At 43.0% G+C, this 20,268-nt stretch overlaps 1 protein-coding gene and 1 long non-coding RNA gene across 10 annotated transcripts in view; one reads left to right on the top strand and one right to left on the bottom strand.

Moving 5' to 3' along the window:
• Nucleotides 1-1,488: 1,488 nt before the first annotated feature.
• On the bottom strand, nucleotides 1,489-4,597 carry LOC128811571 (uncharacterized). The gene is made up of 3 exons (XR_008438387.1): nucleotides 4,531-4,597; nucleotides 1,994-2,104; nucleotides 1,489-1,884 (listed from the first exon to the last, which is right to left on the bottom strand). It is a non-coding gene; the product is annotated as an uncharacterized LOC128811571 (long non-coding RNA).
• The window catches only part of FGGY (FGGY carbohydrate kinase domain containing), a 128,366-nt gene continuing 112,634 nt past the window's right edge, over nucleotides 4,537-20,268 (top strand). For 3 of the 9 annotated variants that reach the window (XM_053985292.1, XM_053985291.1, XM_053985294.1), the window contains exons 1-4: nucleotides 11,055-11,151; nucleotides 15,082-15,294; nucleotides 17,146-17,257; nucleotides 19,030-19,181. In XM_053985292.1, coding sequence (XP_053841267.1) covers nucleotides 15,094-15,294; nucleotides 17,146-17,257; nucleotides 19,030-19,181 — 465 coding nt within the window. In that variant the 5' untranslated portion in view covers nucleotides 11,055-11,151; nucleotides 15,082-15,093. Of the gene's footprint in view, nucleotides 4,768-11,044; nucleotides 11,152-15,081; nucleotides 15,295-17,145; nucleotides 17,258-19,029; nucleotides 19,182-20,268 lie in introns of those variants that run through there. The other 6 variants (XM_053985288.1, XM_053985296.1, XM_053985290.1 and 3 more) reach the window with 6 other exon arrangements.

Here is a 20,268-nt window from a genome sequence, read left to right on the forward strand (position 1 = left end):
TTTCACAGCTTGGCTTGTGAAATTCATTTCCAGCTCGACAGATTGTGATTTCACGATTTTGCACATCTGGATTTTGGCACAGGGCTGTGTGGGGGGGGATGTCTCTGGCAGTTTGCCTCCCAGGACAGTGTGTTTGCTCCTGGGCAGTGAAGAGTCCAGTCCTGGCTGAGCTGTCACCTGCCTGCCCTGCCCTGGGCAGTGTCTGTTCCACAAGGGAAAGGCTGCTCTGCAGGAGCTGGCCCTGACATCACTGAGCTCAGGAATCACATGAACAAAAATCTTAATGATAAAGTCACATTTCTAAAATTCAAGGAGTGTAAGGGATAGGCAAAAAAAGTTGTAGGGGTATCTGTACTGTATGTTCTGGGGAGCAAACAACATTTTCACTTGCTGAAAACACTGTGTGCACAGACTACTGAGCACTCCCTCTGCCACACTGCACCAGTGGGCTGCTTTTCTGGCCAGGCATTTTGGGAGGGGGTCTTCTCCTTCTGGCAATCTTTCCAGAGGGGAACCAGTTGATGAAATAGGACTTTATGCCAGGATTTTTTCAGCATTCACACTACAGAAGGAGAGTTTACAAAGGTGGAAAGAGCCATGAGCATTTTCCCTTTGTGCATCTCTGTGTGACAGCAAAGTCATCCTATTTTCCTACCAGGATCACATGGGATCACAGAACCTCCCTTATTCTTATGGCACTGGAACTGTGGTTTCAAAAGAAAAATCCCTGTGCTGTCTGGAATGCTCAACTGTTGGGTACCAGAGTCGGAAAACATCCTGCCTGCCACGAACGTTAGGAAAACAGAGCAGCCCTGACTCCAGTGCCAAGTGGTTTTTTGGAAGGCTGACTCCCCTGAGAATAAAGGATATTGGTGTCCAGCCAAGTGGGCAGGCAGGAACAGGCCCTGGGCAAGACACTGGAATTTTGGTGGAGCCTGAAATATTGTCTGCTTGTTTGTATCAGCTTCTGACTTTGGTATTAAAAGGTGAGCTGCCCAAAAAGTGAGGAAATGGGCCACAAATTGATAAAATTGGAATTATTTTTCTAGCTATATTTAGAGGAACTTAAAACAGGGATTTCCCTTTTTGGCCACTCCAGTATCCAAGAGTAACTTAATATTTCTGTTAAAACCAGAAAAAAAAAAAAATCCCCCAAAGGAAATTTCCTTTTTTTCCTATTGTACACTCAAAAATCCCTTCTTGTTGAAGAGAATTAATTTGGTTTTTACTTCCCCATCACCCTTTTTAGATGAATAGTCCTGGTCTAATAGCCCAGTAAGCACTTTATCCACAGTATTCCCCAGCTTATACTTCCTATAACACTTGAAGAAGTGCTATACTTCATCAAATGAGATTAAAACCCACCCTCAGGTGCTTGTATGAACTGCCTAAGCACACAAGCAAGCAGGAACTTTATTAAGTATTTTTTCCCTTCCATAAAAATTTATGCCAATAAACATCTAAATGGAATTTTGAGGTGTTCAGAGGTCCATAGCTGCTTGACATTCACCAGAAGTTGGGATGTTGGGGCAAAATTTGCACCCACTGAGCTCAAGGGGCGTTTTTGTGTTGATCTCAACAGAGCAGGGCTGGGTCTTTATTTCCTCGACAAGGCTGGAAAATGTTCATTCTGCCTCTTTCCCCTGCACACACATATTTTCTTTTCTTTACAGAAGGAGTCATTTGTCTTTATCTCACCATTCACCTCTCTCTCTGATTGCAGTTAATGGAATTGTCACCTTTATGGACTCATGCTCCATTTCTCAACCTGTCTGGACTTTGGCCTCCAAAGGTTACCACAGCTAGTGAAGTAATATGATTGAGTCTTTTTCGACAGATTTATGCAAGATTTCTTCTCCAGCAAGTGTCACATCTAGTCTAGTTCTGCAAAAGAGAATATTTCAAAGATGCCAACTGTCATCTAAACCCACTAAATTGTTCCGTAGGGTTGAGAGGACTGAGGGCCATCTTGGGCAATGCTGATTTACACTACCTGGAGCTGTTTCCCTGCTGCTTGAAATATGGGCTCTGGTTAATCATGAAAAAAAAAGAACATCCCTGTCTCCCAGAAAGCACATTTAAAATGGAATTTTCATTAGTTACTCTGTAATGAAAAGGCAAAAGGGTGTATTTTAAGTGAATCTGTCCAGAATCTTAGAATAAGGGGAAGGGTTTTTTGAAGGAAAACTGCAACAGCCACAGGCTAAACAGGAAAAATTGGTCGAGTTCCATTTAAGGCATGTATATCCACAGAATATTTTCAAGTTTATAGAAAGATTTTGGAATTATAGAGGATTCACTGCATATGTATCTGCTCCTCCTGCATTTGATACAAAGCACAAATTAATCATCATTATTCTGTACTAATATAACACCTCTTAACCCTCAGCTTTCAGAATATTTCAAAGGAGCAATGAATTAAGCCTCATGTGGGCTTGGGAATATGTGATAATCTAAACTTGGATTCTTTATTAAAAAGCATTTTCAGGTCTTTGATTTTGGAAGTTGGAAACTTATAATTGTTCTTGAAAATATCTTCCTTTGTCACTCACTTGGAAAGAAACCATGTGAGTACCAGAGAAGTGAGATGAAATGGAAAAATGTATTAAGCAAAAGTTAATAAATTTGTCTGTACTTATTTTTGTTATTTATTGGGGCAAAAAGACCTGGGTAAATTGAGGTGCTAATGTGATATAGGTGTAAAAGAGGCAAATTTGATGCCTGTCTGTAACTAAAAGAGTGCAGGGGGAATTATTATTGCCACTGTACAAGTCTCTTGCAAGCCATCATTTAAACACTTCACAGTATGTCAGACTGATCACTCATGCTCAGAAAAGATGAATTCTGACTGAGAGAAGTGAAGGAAAAACTATTAGATAATCCACAACTTGCTGTTATGAGAGAAAATAAATGCTTAATATTTAACTTGGCAAAACAAATAAGGGACTTCAATGGTGTCTACAAGTACATTGTGGGAGGAGAACAAGTACTATACTAAGAGAAACTGTCAGTGTATGACTATAGGGAGGGCAGAAATAAATTTGTTTTTAATGAACAGAGGAATGGGATTCTGGAACAGAATCAGGTCCATTTCTCTGGGTTTCATTCTACTGCTTTTCAGTCGAACAAAACATTTGGGTATCTCCCCAGTCATGGTGCCTTGTTTTAGGCCACTGAGCTAATGTGAAACAGCTCGTTTGTGTCTCTGAACTTTACACTTTCTCTGCATGGAGTGCTTCCCCAGCCAGAGTGGTGGCCCTACGCTGGGATTTGTCCCCACGGGCCAGGTCTGACTCAGATTGGGATGTGCACATCTCAGAAAACAGAAATTTAAATCTCACTACACCGCAGACCTCCTGGGGAGCAAAGCAGAGCATAAGGGCACACATTCACACCATGCTGTAAGATGACTTGGAATTACAGTCAGGAGGGGGTGTTTTATTTTTTAACCTATCTATTCTAAGCAAAACATTTGGACTAATGAAGAAACCCCAAACACTGCAGTTTGGGCCAAATGTCCTTTCTAAGCCAGCCCAGACACAAGGTATTCCTGACGGAAAAATCAATTTTCACCCAGATTTCAGTTTGGTGTAAGAAGTGTTTTCCATCAGAAGATCATCCCAACGGAAAATTCCTAACTGGTTCTAGTACAAAGTGACTAGCAAAGCTCTCAAAATGATTCAGTGGCAAGGCTGGAATGAGAACCCACAGCTCCTGACCACGAACCCTGTGCTCTAACCACGAGACAAACACTCATCTTTCCCTGAGCAAGGTTGTTCCTGCAGCATTTCTGCTTGGGCCGAAGTGGGAATACTCTGGAAATGTTGCAAGAGAACTCTTTTTTTGCTGCAAGATTTCCTGTTGTAGAATATTTGGGGGGTAACGGGAAAAATCCCTGGTGGCTCCCTGGGGCCAGAAGTGTTTGGACATGATGGGAATGCGAGGGCTGCCATCTGCTCCTCCCTGCGTGGGTTGAGGAGGGTCATGCAGGGGTGTGGTGGGATCTGGTCCCAAACCATGGAGTGCTCAGCCATGGCTGGCCCATGGGTTGGACTCGATGGTCTGAGAGCTTTTTTCCAACCTCACTGATTCTGTGATTTCTCTGTTTTCCAGGGATGCATTTGAGGGCATCCCACTGCCCCATCCTCTCTCCATTTTAAGCAAGCCTTAACTAAACCCAGGGTTTTCTTCCTCACATCAGCAACTCTGCAGCTTTTCAGGTAAAACTCTCAGACCCCATGCAAACAACCAAACTCACGGCTTGCAGCCCTGTTTTACTCATTTAAGGGGTATTTAAGGAGGCTCTGGGTGAGAGATGTCCTGAACCCTGACATTCCCTCCTGTTTATTTATTCTTCTATGTGCTTCTACATATTTATTTGCCTTTATGTTTTTATATATTTATTCTCCTATACTGTATACGTTCTTTCAGTGGCCTTCTTGCACCGCTCCAAAGCTTCTGCGCCCCCCGATATTTCACAGCCGTGTACGCGGCAGCGGGACTGGAAAATAAGATTTATCATCCGTTTACCAATCTGCGCCAAGCCCCCGCCTTGTTCCCGGTTCAGACCCGGGCGAAGGGCGATTCCCTGCCCGAGCCGCCGCTGCCCCTCAGCGCCCGGCGCCGCCGCCGCTTCCCCTGCCCGCCCCTTCCCGGCGCAGGCGCGGCCGGCCCGGCAAGGGGGAGCCCGGCGGCTTTCCCGGCAGCGGCGGGTTCAGGGGACGTCCCCGCCGCGGTGTGCAGGCCCGGGCAGTGCCGGGGGCACAAGTAAGTGATGGCTGCACGAGTAAGTGACGGCGCTGGCCAGGGCACGGCGGCCCCCGGCCCTCAGCGCGGCCGCCCGCGAGGGGAGCGCGGCGCGCGCCGCCTCAGCGCGGCTCCCGCCCCTCTCCTTGCCCCTGTTCCTGCCCCTTCTCCGCCGTGACGCCCGGAGGATTCCGTCCTCCTCCGTTAGGGCTCGGATCCTGCTGCTCCAAAAGGAGGTCTCGCGTTCGTGTTGTTGTTTAATCACCAGCGCCGCCTCCTACCCCAGGGAGCCTCTGGCCGCAGCCGCGGGCCCCGTGCGGCGCGCCCCGGCCGTGCGTGGGCTGAGCGCTCGCGTCGCCCCGAATGAGCTCAGAGCCTGCTTTTCGTGCAGCCGATGGGGTTTACGTCTTTCTGGCTGTCCCGAGTGGTCTCCTCCTGACGTTTCTGTGCAGCACGGCCATATGTAACTCCCACTGCAATTCAGTGGGAGCTCTTCATTCGGGCAGCCTTTCTTTCAGGGGTGCCCAGTGCCAGGGGAGGCGTTTGAGGCTGTCCAGGGCTGGGGTGGGCACCGGGAGGATCCCGGTGCCTCCTGTGCTGTTGGATCACTTTTATCCCAGCCGCCTTCCCATGTGCTTCAAATACAGCTTCGTGGTGAGGGAAAAAGGAGAGGCACACGCTGATTTCTTCGTGATGCCGAGTGACAGGACGCGAGAACTTGTGTGAGGGGTGGTTGAGGTTGGGCAGTAGAAAAAGGTTTTCCCCCAAAGGGTGGTTGGGTGCTGGAACAAGGTCCCCTGCAAGGGTCACAGAACCAAACCTTCCAGAGCTAAAGGGCACATTTGGACCATGCTCTCAGGCACATGGTGTGACTCTTGGGGTTCTGTGCAGGTGCAGGAGTTGGACTCGATGATCCTTGAGTATCCTTTCCCAGCTCATCTTTTTCTGTGGTTCTGTGAAAGGGCAGCACTCAGGTAAACCTGACCTGGGCAGGTGGGACATGCACATCCCTCACACACTTGTCTAATCTTCCATATCCCCGGGAGATTTCCATAAATGTAGTCTCCAGTCTCATCTCTCTGGCACAGGGGCTGCTGCCACCACTGCCTCCCTCATCCTCATGCAGCTTCCCTTTCTGGCACCTTCACAGCCTTGTCTCCTTGTCATGCCCCTGTGATCCCAGGCAGCTCCTGGGCTGGCACAGAGCACACCCCAGGAACCTGCTGGAATTTACTCGTGCTTGGCTCAGGAGCTGCCAACACGGCCGTGTTCCTCGCTGGTGCCAGGCTCTGCCCCGGTGAGGAGCTGGTAACTTGGCAGATTCCTTCCCTGTTGAGGTGCCTGGGATTTGTTAGGAAGTTTAATAAACTTAGCACCAGTGCTCTTCTCTGGAGAGCTCTTACAAAACAAATTCCAGGGAAGCAGAGGAGAGGGCTCGGTCATCTCGGAGGTTTTTAGAAAGTAGTAAGCAGACACATTGTTAGGGAGGTGGTCTTGTATTTCATTCCCTTGTATTTCATTCCCTTGTATTTCATTTTTGTGTATTTCATTCTCGTGCATTTCATTCTTGTATATTTCATTCTCGTGTATTTCATTCTCATGTATTTCATTCTGTTTTCTTATCCTGGAAGACCATTTGCTTAAGTAGTTGGAATTAACTTTTTTTAAGTGTACTTAGATATAATACAAAACCAACAAAATTTTAAAGGCTTTGTAATGTTAATGGTCCCTTTCCTTCAGGAATGTATATGAGCATATGGAAAAAAAAAGAGGCACTTCTTTTTTCCTGAGAAGAGTGGATAGGAGGATTAATGCAGAGAGAATTGGTTGCTTGTAGGGACAGCTGTTCCCAGCTATAAGAATCATGGCACAAATAAATATATAGTGTCAGGAGACACTAAATAAACTAGTTCTATGCTAGGAAGTTTTTATGTGTAGTCTTAGTATACACTTCAGTTACTCCATTCTGTGTTTCTCAGTTAAATTATAATTTTAAAACCTTGGTTCTTTTGAATAAATAAATAACTGGTTTTGTGCAGAATTAGTGTTTCTTTTAACCTAAGCTAATATGCAGCCCCACTTCCTCTTAAGTAGTTGTGACAGGAACTTCGGGGCGAGTGTTTTTGAAATTGCAGCCCAAATAAATGTTTAATTTTAAACTGACAGATTACTTGGGGCTGTCATTCTTTTCAGGCTTTTACTATGCAAGAGTGAACAAATCCTGTAAAATAAACCGTGGATTGGGCTTATGGACACATGTTTGCTTCTGGGCTGAGCATCTTGAAGTGGTTTGCAGCATGTCTTTAAAAATTTATTTCACTGTTGCATCTACTGCTGGCCTAAGTGCTCCAGTATCTGCCAGGAGTAATTATAGGCAGTTGGTTCAGATGTTGCTTAAATGTGTAAGCCTTGATGGGAAATGCAGTGGATTTCAGCCAGAATGCTAATTTTGATGTTTTATCATTTCATAAAACTGTGAACTCAGAACAAATTATTTTTATACTGATCTGCTGATACGTAATCACAGGGTTAGTGCCAGATTCAACTGTGATGTAGCGCTGGAATCTAAAGATGGGATTAAAGTTAGAATATCAGCATTACCTAGGTTGGCTAATTTGTATCCACAGTGGCACGATGGCTGCATTTACCCGTGTACCCTGCACAGAAGCTCCTGGTGCCAAGGCTGGTTTGCTGCAGGAATGCAGTTTAAAGCTGTTGTGTGAATTGTAATTGTGTCTTTTGAATTGCATTCTCCTACAGATTACATTTTATAACTTAAACAGATATTTTGAAAATTCACATTATTGTGCTGTGTTTACAGTATACTGCTTTTTTTGTGGGGTGTGGTTGTTCAGGGTTTTTTTTATTTGTTTCTCTATTTTCATGATAGCATAGAGTGAAAAAAAAAAGTCACAGTACATGAATCAATTTTACAGGCGAAGAGCAGAGATTATTCTCTCTGTCCATCATGGGTAGGTTAAAGTGATAGAGACACAGGGATGTGAAAGATCTTCCTTAGCATTAGATTGATAAGCTGGTGGATCCAAACACTTGGGTCCATCAGTCATTTTGGAGCCTGTTACCTCTTTTCAACTAGTCATGAAGCTGCTACAGCCAGAATTTATGTAATAATTAGATGACATTTTTTCCCCCTCAGTCAATGTAAACAAGATAGTGTCTTCTTTCAGGGCTCCAGGCATTCTGCAGAATCATTTGGGACAAGTCTGTCTGCCAGGTCATTAACACAGCCTTTGGGGATGTGTGCAGCTGCAGTGTCAGAGCAGGGAATGGATCTCAGGAGCGCGGTGTGCATGGCTTGTATCCACTGCCGTTACCAGGCTGGGGAAAAGAAAGGGTGCTGCTGTACACCCCCTTATTCCTTAGGCTTTCCTGCCTGGGAATTGTGTCCTGGCATTTACTGATCAACATTTCCTTGCTGGACAGGTTGGGGGTTATGGCAAGTGTTCAAAATCCTGCTGTTGTTTGAGTGCACCTGTGATGATCATGAGTGTCAGGGGTTTAGTCCTGAACTCCTGATAGTGGCTGGGAGGTTGCCACTGATGGATGCAGGATCAGAGACTGCTCTTGAAGTGATGGCCCAGTCCCAGCAGGGCCCAGAGAGCTCCGGAGGGAATCAGAGCTGTTGGTTTTCCCCAGAAGGCTGTGTCTTCTCATCTCATGTTGTGTGTTCTCACAGCCCTTTTCTCAGCCTTCCTTTTTCCTGAGAGCTCCTCTCCGCAGCTGTTTCCTGCTGTTCCTGGGGTTAGGTGAGCTCTGGAGCAGGGGGAGCTGTGCTTGTTTCCTTTGTGTGCCAGAGTTACAGGCCAGGGAGCGCCGGGGCAGCCGGGTGTGCTCGGCGTGGGCCTCGTGCTGCTGCTGCCATGCAGAGCCCGTCGGGGCATGCAGCAGCCTCAGCGGGGCCAGGGAAAACCAGGGGGAGCAGTAGCCCCAAGTCTTACCCAAGCATGTAGTTGGAAGGAGCTCCTGGATCCCTCTGCTGTGAGCTCAGTGTTTTGGGACCTGCCTGAAGCTAGAAATCCCTGGCCAGTTCCGTGCTCCTGAGCAGCACCTCTCAGCTGACACCAACACATTGTTTTCCTGCTGCAGCATCCCTGAGCAGTATCTCCACTTGCTCACAGTGGCCTTGGCATTATTTCTTGCTGTTTATTAGTACTGACTACTGCAGTGTGTTATGGTACTTGTGTTACTGCCACATCCATGAGCACTCAGAGCAGGAAAATGCTTTTTGTCTTACCTGACCATGCAGAGATTGTGAGTTCATCTCAGTACCCATGATGTGTGGATAGTGGCAGTGAGGCCTTTGGGGGTGATTCAGAATGCGATGGAATTATGACTGCATGAAGAAAGTAAGTACACAGCAATTGCTTAATGTCTCCTCTAGCTCAGGAACTCAGACACATCAAACAAAACTAGCAGGTGGCATGCTCAGAACAAACCAAAGGGCTTTTTCCTGCATTGTTTACACAGAACTTTATAACTCGTTACCACAGTAGTTTGCAGTTAGAAAAGTTTCCCTGGATTCACAAAGAGCACAAACAAATTTAGAGAGGAAAAAGCCTTCAAGGTCTGCTATTCCTAAAGATAAAATTTCTGGCTCAGGAAGTGCCTTTACTATAGATAGCAGGAGGAAAGGTGTCCTGGGGAAGTACTGCTGGATGAAAAGGGCAGGCATATGCTTTTCTTACGGCTTCTGCTGTTTGTGGAGGATCCTGGGCTAATTGGACCTTTCATCTGACCCAGCACAGCCATGCTCTGCTCTTTAATCAGGGGCCAGAATGCCATTGCTCCTATTTGATCATCAGTACCACAGACTGTGTTTGCCTGTGTGAGCTAAAGACAGGAACTGGAAGGAGAGCAAATAATTCTTCTGTTTAGTACAAACTCTTCTCGAGCAGAATATAGAGAGAACCAACTCTGCTGTACATGTAAGAGCTTGGTATTTACCAATGTCAACTGGTCATGCTGACATCCTTCTCTTCCTGAGTGAGATAACTATGTAGGCAGTAGAAGCTGAAAAGAAATAATTTTTGGATCTGATTTCTTAGAATAATTTAGTCTTTTTAATTTCTCCACTTCCTGGTTACACCAGGATAAACCCGAATGTGCCTTGCTTTAAATCAGAGCAGGTGGAAGTAGTTTGGCCTGAAAGTATTTAAAATCCAAAAGATAGAATTAGAGGGCAGAGGGCAGCAATGAAGTAATGACTTTGTCTTGGACACTGAAAGCAAGGAGAAGAAAAAAGATCTGGAGAGACATTACAGCAAATTAGTACATAGTGAATTATTTATGGAGAGAAAAGGAGATACTAGAAAATAGTAGAATATTATCAGTCCTGCCTATGCTGGGATTTATTGACATTGTATTACAATGTTAGGGGGACAGTTAGGAAGGTTTTGATGGAACAATCTAAATACTATAGGACTGGAATCAGAGCTTTGTCCTACTACTGAAATATTCCATTATTTGAAGCTGTTTTTCCTTGTAAGATGCAAGAAAACTTCACAGAATGTACCAGAGAAGTGCTGAAAGAATCTAGAGGTGTTTGGTTTTCAATGAAGAAGCATATTTTCCCCAGCTCCATTTTTATTTATTCCAATTTTGTTACTGTTAGCACAGTCCCTACATTCCTAAGACAGAGGTCCTGGATGTACATATTTCTGTTTGGGGAAGGGAAGAGGTGAGGTGTGCTTTTGTTCCCTATGTTTGTTTTGTTTGCTTTGGGGTAGCTGACAAATAAATGCTTGTTGATAGTTATAGCACACTCCCTTGGGCATTTAAGGATATTTTCTATATTAGTACTGCCCTTCACCACAGTGTTAGAATTCCCCATCTGCTCCTGCTCTCCCACACAGCCATGTGCCTTCTTTCTCTTTCCACATTCAAACAGGAATTACAGAAGCTGGAAGAGGAAGGGAGTTCACTAACTTCGAGGAGATACTGCCACTCTACCACCACCACTTGTATTGGTTACTTACCTCTAGCAAGCCAACAAAGTGCTGAATTTCCAGTATAATGTTTAAAGGGCTTATTTTAGTTTATATCCTTTCTACAGTTGAAAAGCAGCTTCTCTTTAGCATATTTAGATCTTTTCACACGAAGCTTACAAAGCCTAATTTGAGCTTGTTAATCTTTTTCTTGGTAACCCATAGAAAAGCACAGCTGCACTACTAAAAACACAGTGTTTATCCACAATCACCGGGTCTGGGCAGCCCGCAGCGTTCCAAAGATCAAAGTTTAAAACAGACATGCCAGTCCTTCCTAATTGTTTGTGTTTAAGCACACAGCACCACGAAGCCTAAATTGCTGCTGCTGAAAGCTTGTGCTGAACTTGGGCCTATGTTGATGTGAGTGCAGCCCCTCCTGCACCCTGGCTTTAACAGAAAGGTACGTCCTGGCAGCTCGATCACTGTGAGGTAAAGTGGGACAGATAAGTCTAACAGTGCTCATGAAAAATTCCTCTGGTTACTTACTCATTCCTTTTAAATTAAAGTAAATAGTGTTAAGGATTTTCTTTCTTTTTTTTTTTTTTTTTTTTTTTAATATTTTTGCAACTGAGTTTCACCCGTTCTTTTTCTTTTTTCATTGCTTATGTGGGAAAACTAACACATTTGTACAAGGATAAACTGGGAAGTCTGTGGTTTCCAGCATGCACATTTTGAATAATATTTATACAGACTATTATTTAATGGGCCATATAAATATTTATAATATGCTGTAGCCTTTTGATCATAAATGCTTGTTTGAAAAGCCATTCTGTCCCTGCTGTGATTTGCAGAGAAAGAGGCCATTGCTGGTTTAGTGCTTGGAGGGAATTTTGGCTTCTTGTCCTGACTTAGCCGTTACAGTCATGGATTAACACGGTCGAGCTGGACATGTCTTTTAAGTTAACTTTTTTCCTCTGCCCCTCTCCTGTTTGCAAATTCAAATAATAAGTTGAAAATATGAAGCTGAATTTTGCAGTGGACAGACAAGGCTATATTGAAGGAGGCCTTTTTTCTTGGTTGCAAGGAGCCAGGCTTCCTGAGTAGATACTTCAGGGATTTAGAAGGTCCTAACTCCACTGCCTTCCAACCCTTGGAAGTCCATGGACATGAATCATCCATGCATAAAATATTTTGCTGTCATGTTAGGAATATTGTGCTTGATGAACTGACGTGTCTCACTGGACATTTTATTTCAGTCTTTTTTCTGGTTCAGTTTTCCTCATGATTGTATTGCCTGCAGAAGCAAAGAATCTAGCAGATTAAAAAAAAATCCAAACCAATTATTTATTTGCACAATAAATAATTTCTTTTCACATGGCAATGAATGTTGGTGTCCAAAATCCAAAGCAAGAAGCTTGTGCAGGGACCTTCTGCTACCCCTGAACTCCATTAGAGAGTTCCTTCAGCTCTGATTTGGAGCTTCCTTTTGTACCAAAGGAATCTTCTGGAAACAAAACAGAATGACAACATTCCTCTTTAAAATTCTTATCACTGTACTTTGGCTAAATATTTTCCACCAACTTCTCTGCTGAGTTCTTAGGTTCTCAAGAAATACCCTTGGGCAGAGTCCATAATTGCTGACATTTGTGACCTAGAGATGACAGTGCTTTTTGTGGATGGGGTTGATAAGTAGGTGGCATACCAAGTGTTTGGTATTCCAAAAAAACCCTTGGCATCAAATTATGTTTTTGCAAGCAGATCAGATCCTGTTGCAGAGACACTTTACTTTGAAAAGCCTCTGTAACTTAGTGCTTGCTGTTCTTGAAAAATGATTAATATTTACTTTTAGCCTTTTTTTCGTGAGATATTGAGTGCTGCTTTGTGAATCTAGGTGAGCTTTATTCAGAAAGAGACCAGTTAAAGTAAGTTTGGGGTTCTTGGTTTTGTACTGTCACTTAACTCTTTCCTGTTCCCACTGATTGACAGCAATAAACTGGTGGATGTGCAAAGGCTGATATGAACTGCTCGAGCACATAAACAAACTCTGCTTCCTGCCCAGTCACTCAAACAGGCACATCCTGATTGCTTAGTAAGGAAAAAAAAAGGAAAGTAAACATAACATGGGCAGATTGGGTTCCAGGTTTCAAATGTTTGTGGGAAGAATCCAATGCAAAGCCATAATTTCAAGTGCTGAGTAGGAGGTACTGTGAGCTTAATTCTCTAACATCTGCTAAGCTTGTTCTCTAAGTAGCAAAAACACATTAATGAGCTAAAATCAAGGCTGCCATACAAGGAAGAGAAATTTGGAGTAATATTGTGTGTATGAGCAGGAGGCAGGATATAAAATACTCCCTTTGCTATTTGTATTTAGTGAAGAGCAAGTAAGAAGGATTTGCCTATGTTTTAAAAAAAAGAATCTGGTTTGCAGCTTGTGGTTTATTCTCAACTTTTTATGAGTCAGCAGCTAAAGGCAGAGCCGAAATAGGGGAAAAACAGGGAAATTTATGAGATAGTATCAGGAATAGTATTATGCAATGTCTTTGTAGTAAAATTTCTCACAAGGAACTTGCAGCACCTGCAGCCAGCCTTTGGAGCTTTGGAGAGGTGGAGTGCAAAATTAAGAAGTAAATACCATGTTGAAAAGAATATCTTGAAACTGCTTTTCCAGCTGAGGGCTGAGAGGGAGAAGCTGAGTGCTGTCACCCCCCAGGTGACAGATGCAGTATTAATCACCCGCAGCAGCAGAGTTGTCTTCTCTGGCAGAGGGATTGGCTTTTGTTCCTCTGACCAGGTCACAGAGCCAGGGCCAAGAAAATAAAGCAGGCTTTCTTGCCAATATTCCTAGGTGTTAGACTCATGGCACACCATTATTTTTAGCTGATTGCTCATCGCTTGGACACATGACCTTGCTTAAGGAGATTAGTGTGTGTTGCACCTAATCTGCTGGGCAGAACCAACATGCTGGGAGGCAGCAGCCAGGATTTCCAGCAGGACCACAATATGCTCTATAGCTTGGAGTTTTTTCTACTTTCTGACACTATTACAAGCTGGTGATCTGTGCAGCTACTCTGGTGACCCTGCAGGCTGTGAGCAGGATGTGGTGTGGTGACTGCTTTGCTCTCTACCAGGGACAGAACTCCCTGGTGCTGGCCAAGCAAAGAACAAAACCATGGGCCCTGGACCCAGCAGTGGGGTCTGGGCATGAAGTGCCAGATTGAAGCAGGGAAGAATGGTTGTGTGATCTCAGATCTCCACAGACTGACCATGAGCTGTTTAAGGGGTGGGAGGAAGGGAAGCCTCAGTTGGTGTCTTCAGCCAAGGTGTTGCTTTATGCCATTTTCAGTGCAAATGAAACTTTGTCCTAATTAATTATTATCCAAAATTTGAATTTTCTGAGATAGGGGGCTTCTTATTTTCTTCTCTATTTCACCTGCTGCCTCTAACCCTCCATGATTGTAGATTTCTGATATCTATCAGCAGCAGTGGTTACAAAACAGCCATGGATGTGAAAAACACCTACATTATGCCAGTAGATCTTGACCTGGACTCATTGTTATTATTAAAAAAAGGAAAAAAATATTAATTTGAAATGTGAATAAGCATATTCTGTTAATCAAGATTTTCCAAATCTTTCCCCCTTTGCCTATATTCCTCCCTCTAACCATCCCATCTGCCATATGCAGATATTATCAGGTCACTTCTTTAGGAGAAGTGGGCTGTTTTTAAGTAGAAACATTTTGATGCTCTGTAAATATCATGTGTTTTAAATGCCAATTTATCCATTCATTTTCTGAATATCAGAAGCTGTGTGTCAGCTGAGTTTCATGTGTTTCAGAGATGCAAATGGTGTATACAAGCACTAAACGTGGTACTTGTCTGATGTTTCAAATACTTCTATCAGCTCTTACTTAGCATTCTCACAGCTTGATTAAAATGTAAATTTTAACTATTAATTAAGAAAAAAACGTGAGAAATTAAGAACAGTGAATTTGTCACTGTATTAAATGTCAAATAGTTAAACTTAATATAGTGAAATAAGCAACTCATTGTGAATAATTAAATCAATTAACTTAACCTCACTTTGTTCTTGTAGGATGTCAGAGTAGGCAGAGTTTTCACACCATGCTCTCATGGCTTAACACATTTTCAGAAAATTATTTTCTGAGTCTTAAAAGTGGTATGAATTGATGGTGGAGAGCTCTTGGAAATTTTATTTATTCTTTTTTTCCTCTGGGTAACATGTAACCAATTGTCATGTAAGTACTTTATAATTACCAGCATCACACCACAGGTGGGATGTTTGGCTTGATGGGAGGCAGCATCTCTTGGCACTTTTTCCATCAGTCATTTTATCTGCTTTTAACCCCTTTTTTTCCTTTTCCTTCAACAGGTTTTATTAAAAATGCCCAGTGAGAAGCAGACTGCAGTGACATACTACGTTGGAGTTGATGTGGGCTCAGCCAGCGTTCGCGCGGCGCTGGTGGACGGCTTTGGGACGGTGCTGGCACACGCAGAGCAACCCATCCAGGTTTGGGAGCCCCAGCCAGACCACTATGAGCAATCCTCTGCAGACATCTGGGCTGCCTGCTGCTCTGTCACAAAGGTGGGCAAGGACAAAATGAAGGATTTGTGTTGCAGGTGGCTGTGCAAGTTTTGAATGTTCACAGTCCTGCAGTCCCTATGCCTGTCACTTCCACTCGGGTCTGTTCATGCTGTGTAACTTGTGACCACCCTTGTGCATTGAAAGCACCTTGAGGCTGATACAGCCTCACAAATGTCTGCTTTACTGGTGAGGAGTTGAAGGCCAGAGTGAAAAAAACTCATGCTACAACTGCAAATAGAATGAAAGAACTTTCTTTGTGCTAATATTGCAGAGGGAGGATTTATCCACTGCCTCCAGGTCTCACATCTGTGAGCTTTGTTTAGCTGGTGTATGCTCTACCCACGAGACAGTTCTTGGAGGAGTCAAGGTTGCTCAGAACCTGGCAGTGCATATATCTAGAGATGTGCATTGGGCTGCCCTGAAGTCATAAAGGAGAATTTATTGTAGAGAAATTGTAATCTGGTTTGTGGATGGCCCCTAAAGTAACACTTGTTATCCTCTTTATAAGAGGATCCAGTATTATAAGACCAAAATAAATAATAAATGTCTGTGGATATTATCAGGCATAAAACCAGATTGAAATAGACTTTACTACAGGGGAAAATTTGTACCCTCTGATCCAGGGCTCTGCCTGTACATGCTGAGGATAAAGGTAAATTAGAGACCTTGCTAGCAGTGCACACAGAGGCCATTTCATCCTCCTCACTACAGCCCCTGCCTGCTGCATGTTCTAAGGTTGGCTTTTTAAATATTCATGATACGGTTGGTAATTTGCAGATGGACTGTTCACCCATTGTCTTGTTATTGATCAGCCTTTTCAAACATTAATGAGCTTGGCTCTGCAGAAATGCCCTGTGATGGAGAAGAGGAGGTGAGTGGATAGAAGAAAAAGAAGGGAGTGACAGGAATGATAGGGAAGAACAGCTTGACATTAAAGCAGAGCAAGTCTTCCTCTGCTTATTTGATTTTTCTCTAAGTGGCTTTGTTCTTGCTCTTGACCTCTTTAAATACAATCTCTTATATTTAAGCAATAAAATGGTCTCAGAAACTGCAGTTTTACAGAGCCAGTAAGAGACTGGCACTGTGCAAGTCTACTGAAAGTCTTTCCTTATAGTACTAATTAAAATAATGATATTTTTATTGTTGCTGAGAAGTGGCAATTTATTACCATGCTACATTTTAGGTGTCTTGCAACCTCATTTGGCACTTAATCCTTGTGGGTGTTGTGTTTTTTTTTCCAGGGTTGCTGGAAGCCATGAAGTTCAGTCATTCTGGGGCAATGATTTGGATTTTTTTTTTGAAAACCTTCCAAAAAGTGTGCTATTCACACTCTTGGTAGCTGAGTAAAGGTGTGCATTGCAGAGATGTTATCATGGCTACAGGTTTTGACCAACTTTAGTTTTGGGACCCTTCAGTATTGCAAGACAAACACAATATTACCAAAGCAATTCTGGAAGATTGTTGCTTTCACAGGCAGGAAGTTGGTGAAGTAACTGATGGAAACACTTGGTCCTAATCCTGGTCCATGTTTCACGTCCAGCTCAGTTCCAAGCTTTAGAAAAGAGAGAAAATTAACATTGCAGGTTTTCTGCTACCTTTATTTACTGGTATTTTTGTGCTTCCTGCTTTTATCCAGGACTGTGGATAAAGACCTCTGAATTTGGATTTGAAACATAAAGAATTTCTGGTAGTTTGATGTGTGGTTACAATTGGATGTTTTAAAGAACACTGAATTGAGGAAATTTCATCATTTAAGCTAACTTGTAACTCATTTTGTGTACTCTCTAGCTCACACAGCACTTGCACATGCGTGGATGTATTTGTATGCCTGTGTGGTTTGTGTATTTTCAGGAAGTTGTCCGTGGAGTGGATGCCAGCCAGATCCGAGGGCTTGGGTTTGATGCTACCTGTTCCCTTGTTGTGGTGGATAAACAGTTCCAGCCTTTGGCAGTCAACTCTGAAGGTAGGGCTCCACACAAAACGTGGTTACTGTGTGAGTTTGGCCGCTGATGGGAGGGAACTTCCCATGTCCTCCAAATGCCACATGGTGGGGCTGACTCTTGGAGATGGAGATGACACAAACTCTTTTTTTATAAGAGGATTTTTTCCCTGGTTTTACTGTTTTAATTTTACTGCAAAATTAAAAATTGTAGATGAGAATTACTTACTGTTTGGTTAATATTTGGCATCCTAAGATCACATCTGAGAAATTGCTTCTTAGGGAAATCTACACTCATTTTTCTTTTTGGCATATTTTCTTCTCCTTCAGACTGTACTGATCATGGCTTTTATAGTGTGCATAAATGCCCATCCACATTGGCTAAAGGAATGTTAAAAATGTTAGTGTTAGTGTAGTCTAACTGCTTGCTCTGTCATGGAGCTGCACGCAAGCAGTTCAGTTTGTGTATTTTATTACACTGGTGTTCTATCTTTGTCTAGGACAGTGCTGAACTTCAGAAACAGTCTGTGACCTTTTTCTAAAAATCTGGGGGGGTTTTATTAGTTTTTGGGTAGATGATTCAGAAGACTCCCAAAAAGTCTGTGCTGCACTTCTCTTACCCAGTCCATCCCACTTAAGATTAGGTGTGTGCTCTGTCAGTAGTTAGAGACATAATCATAATTCTGTGTATGTTCCCTTTCTGTTCTCAGATGTTTGTCATCTCTTTCTATCCTTCTCAAAACCCAGCTTTGCCCCCAAAATGTCCTTTTCTAAATTTAGATAAGATTATTTATTTTTCAGTTTGAGAGTCTCTTACAATCTATTCAATGCCTAGTGATGTCTGAGGCTATTTTGGGTCCAATGAGTCAAATTCAGTTCCCATTTTCTGTGCTCTGATATCCCCGAGAACTTTGAGTTTACACAGTGGTGGTGCTAAAAAACAAGAGAAGAATTCACTCAATACTGTAATGCTGTGAAGAGCCTTGCAGTGGTGGCGTTTCAGGCAGTTTCACAGTTCTGAGCTGTATTTCAATCCATTTTAGAAATACTGATGTGCCTCACACTTCTGCCTTGTTTTGGACTATGTTTTCAAGATGATGCTTGAGTGGCTGTGCCATGGAGTGTGCAGTGTACTTAGCCAGAGAGGAATCTGCAGTGTCACCTGGATTACTGTTCCCTCTCTCTGGCAGGTCCTCTGGAGGTTAATTTGGATAAAACGTTCTTTGCTTCTTGTTCTCATTTGTGTGTGCTGCAGACTTGCCAAATGCTTTTTCCTTGCACATCCAAAATAAAAGCATTTCAGCAAATTATCCCCCTCTGAACAGTATTTCGGAAAGGAATTAGGGTGGTTCTTCTCATAACCATAGAAGAGGAAAGAGAATCCCTGTAGCTGATGGAGTTAATTTCAATTCACAACATAATGGTTCAGATTTTGTCACATTTTTAGTTTTTGGTCACCAAAATATTACTTTATTTTTTTTACTAAATATGTGAACTTTGTCAGGAAGTTTGGGTTCTTCAAATGAAATACAAGAGAAAATGGTGTTTCACAGTTCTTGGATGCTCCCAAGCCTGACTGATTTCAGTCAGCATTCTCAGTGCTCAGCATGTGCTAAAGTTGGGTCAGAGGGCTAAAATTTTATATTTAGATATCCACTGTGAATTATTAACACAAACAGAATTTGAGTTTTCAATGTAGAAGTGAAAGTGTGAAGCAGTTTAGAGCCTAGTAACTTAAGAGTGCTGAGCTGTGGTTAAAGCAGAGCTAAAAGAACTTTTTCCTGTTTCCCCCCAAGGACAGAACCATAGGAATGTGATCATGTGGATGGACCATCGTGCAGCGAGCCAAGTCAAGCGCATCAATGCCACCCAGCACAGGGTTCTGAACTACGTAGGGGGAGCCATGTCTGTGGAAATGCAGCCTCCTAAATTGCTCTGGATAAAGGAAGTGAGTACATTTAACACTCTGGTGCATTTTTACTAGTGATTAGTGCCCTTGTTAATTCCTGAGAATGAGATTTCTAAACCAAAAGCCTTCAGTCTTCGTATTGAAGGCCAAGGTATGTGCAGAGTAAGGTCAGGCTAAAGTTGTGATTTAAACCTTTTAAGGTTCTTTCTTCCTCTCAATTTTGTAGAAATATGTTTGATTTTATTGGAGTGTTCCCTGAGAGAAACATTCCATATGCCTTCCTTATCTAAGATTAGATATACATACAAATAGAAGTACAGATAATAAATGAAGTATCCTAGGATTTAGTTATGGAGATATGTTTCCTACTCCAGCTGGAGCCTGGAGTGCCAGAGGAGTTCCTTTGAGGCATCCAGCAGTTCAGGGTGTGATGGCCTTGGCTGCTGGTAGAGGAACTCTCCACTTCCAGCTTCAGTTCAGTTCTGTCCCATCAGTAGGAGTAAACCATGTGTAGAGGGGCGGTGCTCTGTGTGTAATGTGGCGCTCTACCTCTGTCTGGTGTGTTTAAATTTGGTGTGTTACAATGAAGTATGGCCTCTTAATAACAGCTGTCAGATAAAAGGAGAGACACTTGCCACTTGAAATTTTTAAAACCCCCTCCAGCCTGGCTTTTTATATTAGGCCTCAATGATGCTCACTGTCATTTTAACAAAGCCCAAATGTAAATTACTTGCTGCCAGTTTTAAGCAGCCAAATGCTCCTGTCCTTACAGACATGAGACATTAGATTGTAACAAGGTGCAGACTGGGGAAAGTCAAAGGAATTAACTGGTAGAAGCAGGTACTGACAGATTGATGATAATAGGGGGTAATGAATGTTGATAATGAATATCCATCTACTAGTTCTTCCCTTCTCGAGCTATGAGTGTCATACATCAGTCATTTTATAAATAATAAAATGTAAGCTGTAAAAACATTAAATGAATCCTTTGCATTTAGAGCATTTTTATATTGCAGGGTCTAGGATATCAGTACCTGACTACTCAGGAAATCCAGAATTATGGGGTTTCCAAATGTGGGCACATGGAGGTGTGAGCCTGCTGTGACCTCAAGGCCCTGTGCATGAT

Source organism: Vidua macroura, chromosome 9, assembly GCF_024509145.1.
Source record: "Vidua macroura isolate BioBank_ID:100142 chromosome 9, ASM2450914v1, whole genome shotgun sequence".
NCBI lineage: Eukaryota > Metazoa > Chordata > Aves > Passeriformes > Viduidae > Vidua > Vidua macroura.